General features: G+C 44.5%; 2 protein-coding genes across 3 annotated transcripts in view; one reads left to right on the forward strand and one right to left on the reverse strand.

Moving 5' to 3' along the window:
• AZGP1 (alpha-2-glycoprotein 1, zinc-binding) overlaps positions 1 to 12,402 on the forward strand; it is a 33,292-nt gene that overhangs the window by 1,785 nt on the left and 19,105 nt on the right. The window lies entirely within an intron of this gene.
• Positions 1,623 to 2,447, reverse strand: GJC3 (gap junction protein gamma 3). Its single transcript, XM_057747929.1, has one exon. It carries the CDS (start codon positions 2,445 to 2,447, stop codon positions 1,623 to 1,625), a length of 825 nt encoding a protein of 274 aa, XP_057603912.1.

Raw genomic sequence — 12,402 nt, forward strand, 5'->3', positions numbered from 1 at the left:
ATGTCTTTGTGTCTTCAATCCTGCCATACTCCTGAAATGAACATCCTCTTTACTGAAAATATTGAGGCTCCCTAATTTACAATATTATTCATATGAAATTCAAATGGAATTTCAGGGAATCCCAGCTGGCCAATCGAAGAACAAAGTAGGAGGACTCACACTTCCCAATTCCAAGCAATTTTGTAGAGCTGCAGTAATCACAATATGGCACTGCCATAAGAACAGACATATAGAGCACTGGAATCGAATCAAGAGTACAGAAACAGTGCCATACACCTACAAGCCATTGATTTCTAACAACAGTGCCAAAACCATCATATGCAGGGAAAATAGGCTTTTCACAAATGGTGCTGGGACAACTGGATGTCTCCATTCAAAAGAATGAAGTTGGACCCTTATGTCATACTATGTACAAAAATTAATTCAAAATCAAAGACCTAAATGTAAAGCGAAAACTATAAAACTTTTAGAAGGGAACAGGTGTAATCTTCATAGTCATGGATTAGGCAGTGGTTTCTTAAGGATAACACCAAAATCATAAGCAACAAAAGAAAAAATTGATAAAATGGGTTTCATCAGAATTGAAAACTTTTGTGCATCAAAGGCACTGTTAATAAAGTGAAAGACCACCCACTGAATGGGAGAAAATATTTGGAATCATACATCTGATAAGGATCTAGTATCCAGAATATATGAAGAACTCAACAACAAAAATACAAACAACCCATTTTAAAAATGGGCAAAGGATTCGAATAGACATTTCTCCAAAGAAGCTATACAAATGGCCAATAAGCACAAGAAAAGATGCTCAACATCATTAGTCATTAGGGAAATGCAAATCAAAACCACAGTGAAATACCACCTTATCCACTAGGATGGCTCGAATTTAAAAAAACAGGAAAAAAAAATACCAAGTGTTGGCAAGGATGTGAATAAATTGGAACCCACTTACATTGCTGCTAAGAATGTAAAAGAGTAGGTAGTACAGCGACTGTGGGAAAAAGTTTGGCAGTTCCTCAAAAATTTAAACAAAGTGTTACCATATGCCCCAGCAATTTCACTCCTAAGTATTTGCACAAGAGAACTGAAAACATATGTTCACAAAAACTAGTACATGAATGTTCTTAGCACCATTATCCATAATAGCCCCAAAGTGGAAACAATCCAAATGTCCAGCTGAAAAATGAATAAATACAATGTGGTAAAGCTTCAGACACCATCCCTCACCCCCCACAGCCATGGATATGCTCAACAGCCTTTAATTTACCATGGAGACAGCCCCATACTCACTGGATGTTCGGACAAAGATCTAGTCATAGGGTTTCCTTCAGAGGTGAGCCAGGTGTCTTCATAACTGCGAAGTAGAAGATCAAGCGGAAGCTGAGACTTTTTCTAAGTGGGAAGAGACCTAAGTGGAAGGGTAGGAGGTACAACTGACTGAGCACTTGGGTCCTGATTCATTGGAAGGAACCATCCAATTGATGGGGATGCAGTTGGGAGATGGATGGGAGCAGTGTTCAGGACATATCTGCCCAGAACCCGGTGTTCTACTTTGTAACGTGTTGGAGTTGTACTTCCCAGAGGGCGAGGGACCTGCGTGGGGGATCATCAGGACCCATGCGTCAGGGGTGGGTGGAAAGAGGGACATCAGTGCCCCTCTCACCTGCTTCTCCAAACTGTTCTTTTGTTTCCACTGCTGGGAAGTTATCAGTTGGTTCCTTGTGTCTTTTAGCGCTCTCTGAAGTTGGGAAGTAGTTAGAAGAGGGAGCTTTGTGCTTCCAGATCTTCCACCATCTCCCCAGGCCCAGGAACACAAGCTCCAAAAGCGTAAACAGGAGACAGAGCCCAGTGACCCCAAACATGGTCTTCAGGAAGATGGTCTTCTCAGAGGGGCGAGACAGATTACAGCTTATGCTACCAATGCAAGGCTCTCGACGACACGCAAAAGAGCTGGGCAGCTTGAACCCATACAGGTGGTACTGGCCTGCCAAGGCTGCCCCCTCAAGGGCCAGTCGCACCCCCAGTTGTGCCACATAGGCCCAGAGCAGCCTGGGGCTTCCAGCCCCCAAGGCATCTCTGCTCTTTTCCCCTTGGCGGATCAGGGTCTCCTCTTCCTTCTTCACCTTTTCGGATTCCTCCCAGTGCAAGATCACATGATACAGAGTGAAACCCATGTAGAGGGCACTGGGCACAGCCACCAGGGTGACGTGAAAGGCCCAGAAGCGCAGCGGGGAAAGAGGGTGGAAGGCATCGTAGCAGGCAGCCTTGCAGCCCGGCTGCTGCGTGTGACACACGAACTCGCTCTGCGAGTCGCCGTAGACCCCCGTTCCACTGGCGGCCAGCAGCACCAGGCGGAACCCCAGGAACACGGGAAGCAGGAGTCGCCCCACGGGGGTGGAGTGCCAGCTCTCCTCCACCACCAGCTGCCTCAGGAACCTGCCACACATCCTGTCAGGGAGCAGAGGACAGTGGTGAGTGTAGGTAGCTGCTCACTGGCCTGTAGGAGAAGCGCCAGGCCACCTCTTCACACCGGATCCGAGGATGGGCAAGGCAGGCTTCTTTGCGCTTCTCCTAGGACCTGGTTGATCAAATACCATGACCTGACTGCACCTCTTTATAGTCAACGGAATTATCTATGTAAAATATTAACAGTGAGTGAGTGTGAGTATGTCCCCCCTTCTGTACTGCTGGAGGGGAGAGGAACTCTCGGCCTGTGGGGAGACCACAGTCTGTCTTTGTCTCTCTTTCCCTCCCTCCCGCTTCTGCTCCCAAAGGCTAAACAGTCAGAGACCGGAGTCCTCTGAAAACCATTGCTTCCCCAGGGGATGGCTGCCAGGTCCGGGCTTCCTGTCGGTGTTACCTGAACGAAATCAGTGCCGCCCCTGGGAGGGTGTGCGTTGCCTTGCCCGCCTGCTTTTCTCTGACTCCAGGCCCCCAGGTGCTCACAGGTGTGTCAGTCTGGCCCCCACCACAATGGTGAGACAGATGAGGTTAGGTTGGGGGGCTCAACGTGCATCCAGTGAACAGAGTGAATGTCAAGGCTTGCTCTAGTCTGATGTTCTTTAGAACTAAGCAGCTTAGGAAAGGAGAACACTTTGAAGAAAACCCAGCAGAATCTACTAGTTAAATGTAATGGTGTTTGGGCTAAAGCCAGAGGTGACTGGATAAAAATTCAAACTTCGACCCTGCTTTGTCCTTGCTCCTTGGGTTTATATCTCCCTCGTGGTGAGAGGTAACCATGGTTGAGGACAGGCTTCAGAAATTCTTCAATTCTCTGGACAGAATGCTGTCATGCCCAGTTTGCTATCTTCTTCTCTGTCCTCCTCAGCAGCCCTCCCCAACGCCCAGCTGCTCTTCCTAACCCTCCCCCTTTAGCCCGGACTCTTACATACCTGGTTCCCCTCACTCTCAGAAGACCATACAAAGCTCTTTTTCCAGAGAAAATAGACTCTTTAATGTGAAACCCTGCAGCTCCTTCTTCTCTTATCTTCAGTCAGTCCTGCTGTAGCATCTTAGAAAAAGAAGTGTCTTTCCCCTTGTCCAAGGGTACCCTCCCTTTCAAATCTGTGTCCCTAGGTTGCTCTTTCCAGCTTCTTCAAGGATTTGACCCCCGAATTATCTTTCCTGTAATTCAGACCATCCTTGTTTCCTCTCTGACCTTGAACTTGCTTAGGTTTCTTCCTGTTAAGTCTCATAATAATAACCTGAATTTCTAAGTTAACATGGCAGCAAGCAAGACATGCCTAATTTATCTCACATCAGCTTCCCAGTTATAATACCCAGAGAGATGCACAAAACAATCTTAAATGGGTAGTAGTGTTATAAACTATAGATAAGAATGGACTATATGCCAAAACTTAGGCAGAATGGTCACTTTTGTGCAATTAAAAGGGATGGATTGAGATGCCTCCAAGGAACAGTTCTAAGGGCCTCAGTTGACCAGAGGATAGTATCACCATCCACTAACTGTGAGCCTCCTTCTCAGTCCCTGTCTTTCCTCTTCCTTCATAGACTGTGAAAACTCAGAAGTATATCAGGTTGCTGAAAATTCTTTTCTATAAAATTGGGTTAAAATTTTTAGAAGAAATTTATTTCCAGTCTCTAGAAAGATGCAAAATTGGTCCCATGATTAAAGATGGCTTATTGGAGGTAAAGGTTTATCCCCTCTCATCCCTAAGACTCCTTGAAAATGAGAGTAATGGATCTTTAAATATATACACCCACTACAAATAGAGTAGGAGAGAGATCATCAGTTTGATCTTTGAAGGCAATAGGACATTCCAGGAGAAATGAAATCAGGGTGCTAGAAAGCACAAAAGCACATTGGATAATTCTTCCAGAATTCAAAGGAAGTAGATGAATAATTGAAAATAGTAAAAGGTAAATAGATAAGGAACGAAATCTGTTTCTAACTTGGAAATCAAGACAACAATAAAACAAAGTCACTAGCTTATGTATTGGGTGAGAAAACTTAGTGAAGTGCCTGGGAAAGAAGTGGTTTCTCCATAAATGTTTCAGTTTCCTTTGGAGGAAACTGAGCTCTACAGGGGACCAAAAGAAAGGTCAAATTTCAAGGCTGGTCCTGGTTTTCTCAGCCTTGGCACTGTTGACATTGGGAGCCTGATCATTTTTGTTTCTGGGTAGGAAGGGTGCTGTCCATGCTTTGTAAGATAGCAGCATTCCTGGCTTCTATCCACTCAAGCCAGTAGCACACTTCTCCCCTCCCACCCACAACTCTCCAGACATTGCTTAGTGTCCCCTGGGATCAAAATTGCCTCTGGTTGAGAACCACTGCTTTAGGGTAGCACTGGTCCATCACGTCTCCACTCTTGGCTTCAGTTGCCAGCTCTCTAGCAAAACGTCTATACCAGAGCATCTCAGAGGGCTTTTACAGGGTGTGGGAAGACATTCAGAAGTCTTTCTGAAACCTTGTAAATGTTACTAAAAGTAATTAAAGTATGTGGGCCGAGTGACTGGATGCAGAATGTCCTGCTTGAGCAGTGGAGGAGCTAAGGGTGCTGGGCGTGGAGACTATGGGGGCATAGGCTACCGTGGAAACAGAATATTGACCCTCTCTGGGGGCGCAGCCCCTTTCTCATATCACCCTGTTTGGCCCTGGAGGATGGCTGGTTAGCCAGAGACGAGTAAGATTCCTCAGGGGAGGAACAACCTAAGACAGGCACAGTCGCAGAGGGGCCAACAGGGGTGGGGCACAGACCCTTAATCCTTCTGAGAGAGGTCTCCTGCCCCCAGGGCTGCTTTGCTCTCCACGCCCAGCTCAAATCTGCACCCTGCTCAGATCCACACCTGCTCAAATCAAACCCAGGAGGCAAACAAAGATCATTGCCCCAGTCATGTGAGGCCTTTGTGTGTTTATTTCAAAGATAGCCTTGTTTATGGGACTAAACTGGAAGCGTTAGACCCTTAGGCTATGCCAAGAACTCAATAAAAGCAACGTGGGATCAATCAGCAAGGCTCTTGATCCTAGAGGTGTTGAGTCCCCTGGTCCCATCTTTCTCTTAAATCTGTGTCTGTGTTTTCTTTAAGCTTGCAGCACCCGTCACTCACCTCGAGTCGCCGAGCTGGTCTCGGCAACAGGGCATCATAATCAGCCCATTTCCAAGCTGGCTATACATCCTCCTGTGAGGATGTCTGCAGCCCCTCCCACCTCATAAGATCAAAGGGTCCCAGCACTTGGTGGGGGGGGCGGGGTGCAGCCCTGGGCTCTGAGGGTTTCTGCCCTGACTCTTCTGGAGAATCATCAGACTAAATGCTAACTTGGTAAATTCTCAAGTCACGCTTCAGCCTCGTCTCATTTCCAAGTGCAGGCCCAGCACCCTCTAAACATGTTGCCAGCACATCCCCAGCAGACCTGGAATTTAACGCAGATCAGTCCTGGCATACTGCAAGTGTCAGGAGTTTGAGTAGTTTCCAGAGGCCCTCTCTCTGGTTCTTCTCTCTCTCCCGTGCGCACACCAGACCCGTAGCCAGACATCCTAATGTCCTCTGCGAGGCTCTCAGAACCAAGCTGAGGTCTCCAGAGCTCACCACAGAGCTTCGGAGGTTTGGAAAGGAGGAACAGAAAAGGCAGGACAAGAGGGCTTGCCTGAGAACCCCTGGGTTTGGAGCACCCTTCCTAACCTTTGCCCTGTGGCTGTTATCACCAAAACAATGTTTATTCCACACACCTTCCAGGGCTCCTGGAGGGCACAGACACTAAATATCTTGCTCCATCTCCCCAAGTCTGCAGACCAAAGGAGTTGCCTTTAAACCGGAGCCTAAACACAGCTGTCCGTCCTCCCTCCTCACCCTGTGGTCTCCCCATCTGTCCCAGCCATCCCCAGCCCACCCTTCTTGTTCTCTGAGACCTGCATCCTCCTCCCACAAACGTCTGCACCTTTGCCCACAGGGGGCCAGAGACCCCAGGCCAAACTTCTTCGAGACCTAAGGAGCTGAAGGCTGAGCATTGCTGAGAAAGCTCAAGGGACTACTCTGTTTCTCAAGAGGAGAAATAGTTTGCAAATCAGTTTATTTGGGATGGGGTTGGCAGTATATGAGCCCTAAGATTTTAGAACCAATTCCTATGAGCTCAAGAGTTTGGAGAAGGAGGAAAACCCAGAGTTTGAAGGGATCTTCAAATATGTAAACAAATTTTTTTAAATTCCGTCATTGTTTTGTTAAGAATTTTTCTAAGCATCTCTTGTTCTTTGGGGAAAAAATTCCAAGATTCCATGGGTGGCAGAATCCACCTCACAGAGTTAAGGTGTGAAGGAAAGATGTCCACTGAGGCCAGCACTGGACCAGCTCTCTATCTCCAGCTTACCCCACCTGGCCTAGAAAAACATTCTAGATCTTTTATTCTAAGTGTGGGCCACAGTGCAGCAGCCGTGGCATCACCTGGTGTGCAGAATCTCAGGCCACACCCCAGGTGTAGCAAGTCAAGTCTGAATTCTAATACTATCCCCAGGCGTGGGTTTGTGCATCAGAGTTGCAGATGCACAGCCCAGAGCTCCAGGAGGCCCCCCCACCACTACCCCAGGCCCCATGCCACCCCAGCTGTGCTCTGCCCCGGCACTCACCTGGCAGCTTCGAGCAGAAGCCCAACAGCAGGGGAAAGAGGCGGAGAGAAGAGTCCTCAGGCTGGAGCCCGCAGGGTCCCAGCTCTCCCCCAGGCCCTGCCTCCCCCCAACACCCACTCCTCCCCGCCCCTTGTCATTCCTGGCAGCCTTAGTGCAGGGTCAAAGAATTGCAGCCAGAGGGGCAGGCAGCCCAGCTGCTAAAGAATGGGCCCTGGAGAATAACCCTCTGTTGTCGAGGGTGCTGGGTCTGTCTTAGTGAATTGAAACGGGGGTTTTCAGATCATCTGGAAGGGGGGCAAAGGCTTCGGTGTGTTTTCACTGTGGGGGTTTGCAGGCAACAGCAGATAGAATTCCATACGTTTCTCTTGGCTGGGTGAAATAGCATAAACTTGCCCTCACAACATGATGGGCATCTATCTGCTCCATGCCCTCTCAGCAACTCAGGGAGCCCAGCCCCTCTCTACCAAACCCAGGGAGAATTGCAACACCTGATCTCTGCCCCTGTGGGTATCTGGGACATCATTTCACTATTTTCTAGTGCTTAATATTGCTATGGAGAAGTACAAGTCCAGCTTGATAATCTTCACCTTTTAATTGATTTGATCTTTTTGACAGTTTGCCAAATGAATATTTTTTTTACCTTTGAAGCCTGTTCACTCCTCCAGGGAATACTATTCGGCAAGACATAAGAAACCTCTCACTGGCTCTCTCCTATTCACATCTGGACCACAGGAAACACTGATGCATCCTTAGGGCCAAAAAACTCTGAGCATACAGGCCATTTCCAATGCAGCCGCATCTCCTTCCGTTCCTCTCATGGATATCCTGTCTCCTGCCTCTCTGATTCATCAGTCTGGAGTCAACACATTGGAGCCCCTCTCACTAGCCATGAGACGCAGGAGGCAGCACCGTCACCCTTGCCCCTGGGGAGAACTAACAGCACATCTCTTTCCAAAGTAGCTTCTCCCCAGAGTTAATCCTCTGTCCCTCTAATTTCCAACAACTCTGCCATTTTATACAACTTAGATGTGGGCGTAGAGTTTGAGTGACATAACTGCTATTTATTTGGTTTTCCTTTGAAATATTGCATCTCAGACTAGCAAATCACTTTAGAATGTCATATGTATTGTATTTTCCAAAACATCGCATCTTGAAATCCCAGTCCAAATTTCCAGTATCTCGCTACACCAACATTTATTCAGTGCTTCATAAATGATGGATATTCTAAGTGCTAAATGGTTATTAACTCACACTTCATAACAACCTCATGCAGTAAATACTATTATTATACTGTTACAAAGTAGAGAAATGAAGAATAGAGAAGTAATTAATAAAAGGTTGGCCAGCTAGTGAGTGGAGGAGATGGGATTTGAATAAAGAATCTGGCTGCAGGTAGCAAACCCCTAAACACTGCTATACTGCCAGCATCATCATAGTTCAAATTACCAACCTTTAAAGACCTTTTGGTGGTTTATCCACTATAATTTCATACCCTCAAGAAAATAAAAATCTGCTGCTTAGACTTATTAATGACTAACTCTGCCATCCACCCTGGATCCCAACCAAAAACTTAGGTGTCATCGCTGACAACTTCTTCATTGAGCATATCTTGTCAGTCTCCTAGTTGTACAGGTTTCTGTCCCATGAATTAAGAATATGGCTTAGTTCCAGACTGAATTATTGAAATGTCACCCTAATGTCACTGCTTCTAGATGTGTCCACCTCTGATGCATTCCTTGCATGGCAGACAGTATTTAGTTCCATTCTTATTTAGATTTACCAGTGTTTACCAGTTTCTTTGCTCAGTGTTGCTTCTTGAACTTCACACCTTCCTTCTGAATTAAATCTTCCTCTCTCTCTCTCTTTTTTTCCTTTGTGACGATTGTCTTAACCATTTTTGTATTCATTTTGGTAGTGTTAAATGTATTTACATTGTTGTTCAGTGGATTTCCAGAACCCTTTAATCTTTCAAAACTGAAACTTTGTACCCATTTCTCCCTCTCCTTAGCCCCAGCAACTGTCATTCTATTTTCTGTTTCTATGAATTTGACTGCTTTAGACCCCTCGTGTCAGTGGAATCATGCAGCATGTGTGATGGCTTATTTACTTAGCATCACGTCTTCAAGGTTGATTCATGTTGTACATCTATTGGAACTTCATTCCTTTTTCAGGTTGAATAATATTCCATTGTATGTATGTGTGAGCCACATTTTGTTTATCCATCCATCCATCCACTGATGACAGCTGGGTTGTTTCCACCTCGTGGCTGTTGTAAATAGTGGGCTATGAACATAGGTGTGCTGAATTTTCTTCTTGAAGTACAACCTTCAGTAGCTCTACTAGGGAACTGTTTAGGGGTAAACTCTCTTTTTTTTTCTTTTTTTTTCTTTTTTTTTTTAATTGAGGTGTAGTTGCTGTGCAGTATTGCATGTTTCAGGTGCACGACATTGTGATTGACAATTTTTAAAGGCAATATTCCATTTATAGTTATTATAAAATATTGACTATATTCCCTGTGTTGTAGAATATATCCTGTAGCTTATTTATTTTATATATAGTAGTTTGTCCCTCTTAGTCCCCTACCCCTATCGTGCCCCTCCCCCCTTCCCTCTCCGCACTGGTCATCACTAGTTTTTTCTCTGTATCTGTGAATCTGTTTCTTTTTTGTTATATTCACTAGTTTGTTGTATTTTTTAGATTCCACATGTAATTGATATCATACAGTATTTGTCCTTCGCTGTCAGACTTATTTCACTTAGCATAATACTCCCCAAGTCCATTTATGTTGTTACAAATGGCAAAATCTCATTCTTTTTTATGGCTGAGTAGTATTCCATTGTGTGTTTTTGTGTATGTGTGTGTGTGTATCTCATCTTCTTGGTCTGTTCATCTGTTAATGGACACTTACATTGCTTTTATATCTTCTCTATTGTAAACAATACTGCTATGAACATTGGGGTGCATATATCCTTTCATATTAGTGTTTTCTTTTTTCTTTTTTTTTTTTAACTATATACCCAGGGTTGGGATTGCTGGGTCATATGGTAATTCTATTTTTAGTTTTTTGAGAAACATCCATACTGTTTTCCATAGTGGCTGCACCAGTTTGCATCCCCACCAAGAGTGTAGGAGGGTTTACCTTTTCTCCACACCCTCTCCAGCATTTGTTATTTGTAGACTTTTTAATGATGTGTTGCCCCTTTTAAAACCCTCCTTCTCCCAACCCTCCAGGGTATCCATCTTCCTAAATTTATATTTATCATACCTTTATGTTTTTATACTTTTAACACATATCTACTTTGTTAAAAATCTGTTTTTTAATGTTGCCTGTTTTTACTTTTTATATATGTGTCAGGATTATACGGTTCTGTGATTTCCTTCTTGCCTCTGTATTGTATGTTTTTAGACTCATATTTACATTTTCATATGAGTATGAATATAAGTAATGCTCATACAAAGAGTTGAAGTCCATTAATTTTCACTGCTTCGTAGTTCTTCATTGTTTAAATAAACCACCGTGATTTATGTGTTCTAATAGTGATGGCTATCTGGGTTGTTTCCAGGTTTTGCAGTTTCATCAGTGTTGTTACGCACACTCTCATACATTTCTATATCTGCAGCCAAGCAAGATTTCCTTTAGCGTTTTCATCTTTGAGGAATTTCCAAAATGTACGTTAATGTTAGGTAGAATATACCAAATCCTATAAGGTAACACCCAACAGCTCTCTGTGGTTGTGCCCATTTTGGTTTTTTGTTTTTTTTTTTAATAATTTATTTATTGGCTTTGTTGGATGTTCATTGCTGCACGAGGGCTTTCTCTAGTTGAAGCGAGCTGGGGCGACTCTTTGTTGTGGTGCACGGGCTTCTCAGTGCGGTGGCTTCTGTTGTTGTGGAGCATGGACTCTAGATGCACAGGCTTCAGTAGTTGCGGCACATGGGCTCAGTAGTTGTGGCTCGCAGGCTGTAGAGTGCACCCCCAGAGCACTTCCGGAGGCCGCCCCCAGAGCACTTCCGGCGGCCACCTCAGGAGCATTTCAGAAGGCCGCCTCAGGAGCATTTCAGGCGGCCACCTCAGGAGCATTTCAGGCGGCCACCCCAGGAGCATTTTAGGCGCCCCCGAGAGGAAGATTTTAGGCACCCGCTGGATGAAGATTTCAGGGGCCCTCCAGATGAAGACTTTAGGCACCCTCCTGATGAGGACTTCAGGAGTCCCCAGGAGGAAGGTTTTAGAAGCCCTTCTGATAAGGACTTCAGGCACCTCCCGGAGGAAGACCTCAGGGAAGCTCCGGAGGAGGACCCGAGACTTCCTGACAGTTTTAGACTTCCTGGTGAGGAGTTTAGGAGCCCCTCTGATGATTTTAGAAGTCATCGTCCTTTTGTGAATTTTGGTCGCCCAGAAGGTGGCAAGTTTGATTTTGGAAAGTGTAATATGGGAAATTTTCCTGAGGGGAGATTTATGCCTGATCCAAAATTAAATTGTAATTCAGGTAGAGTAACACCTATTAAGATAATGAACCTTCCATTTAAAGCTAATGTTAATGAAATTCTAGACTTTTTCCATGGTTATAGAATCATACCTGATTCAGTTTCAATACAGTATAATGAGCAAGGATTACCTACAGGGGAAGCCATTGTTGCCATGGTAAACTACAATGAAGCTATGGCTGCTATTAAAGATCTGAATGATAGGCCAGTTGGCCCTCGCAAAGTTAAGTTAATTTTGCTCTAGAGAGCATTTCTAAATTCAGAATTACCTCCCCACAGTATTGATGCGGTAAAATGCATTTTTTTAAGTGTTTGTTTCTGATTGTCTAATGAAAAGAAACATTTTAATTTTGACCTGTAAATAGAACAAATGTAAATAGTAGAATGTGAATCTAGTTTTCTTTTGCTTGCAAATTGCCGTTCACTTTTTCTAACTTAAAAATATATATGCTTTTTTTTTTTTTCCTGACAGTGGGGGAGAGAACTAATTCCCTGAATGCATTAATTTTTGTTGATGTCATGGGTAAACGTCAAGACTTGTATAAAGTAGAACTGTATTTGGGGAAGATGAATTTATTATTCACTTTTGTTTCTATTCTGTAGTCTACATCTTTTTGCTCAAACTGTATAAGGAAATGGTCAGTGACCGATTGTTCAGGGTTAGCATTTTCATTGCTAACTGCCTGCAGAACTAATGTCCTCTTCCTTGTCTGAGGTATTACTGTGTTAATCCTCCCCTTAATCATAAATAGTTCAAAATTGCAGACTGTGAACTTGAAGTTTACTTATGTAAAAAGCTTAGGAAATTCTTAAAACTTCCATGTTCGTAACTTTCAAA

This window comes from Hippopotamus amphibius, chromosome 9 (genome assembly GCF_030028045.1).
Source record: "Hippopotamus amphibius kiboko isolate mHipAmp2 chromosome 9, mHipAmp2.hap2, whole genome shotgun sequence".
Taxonomy (NCBI): Eukaryota; Metazoa; Chordata; class Mammalia; order Artiodactyla; family Hippopotamidae; genus Hippopotamus; species Hippopotamus amphibius.

What these genes read in the sequence shown, in the direction of transcription:
- GJC3 (XM_057747929.1), bottom strand. Translation starts at nt 2,447, where the DNA reads ATGTGTGGCAGGTTCCTGAGGCAGCTGGTGGTGGAGGAGAGCTGGCAC.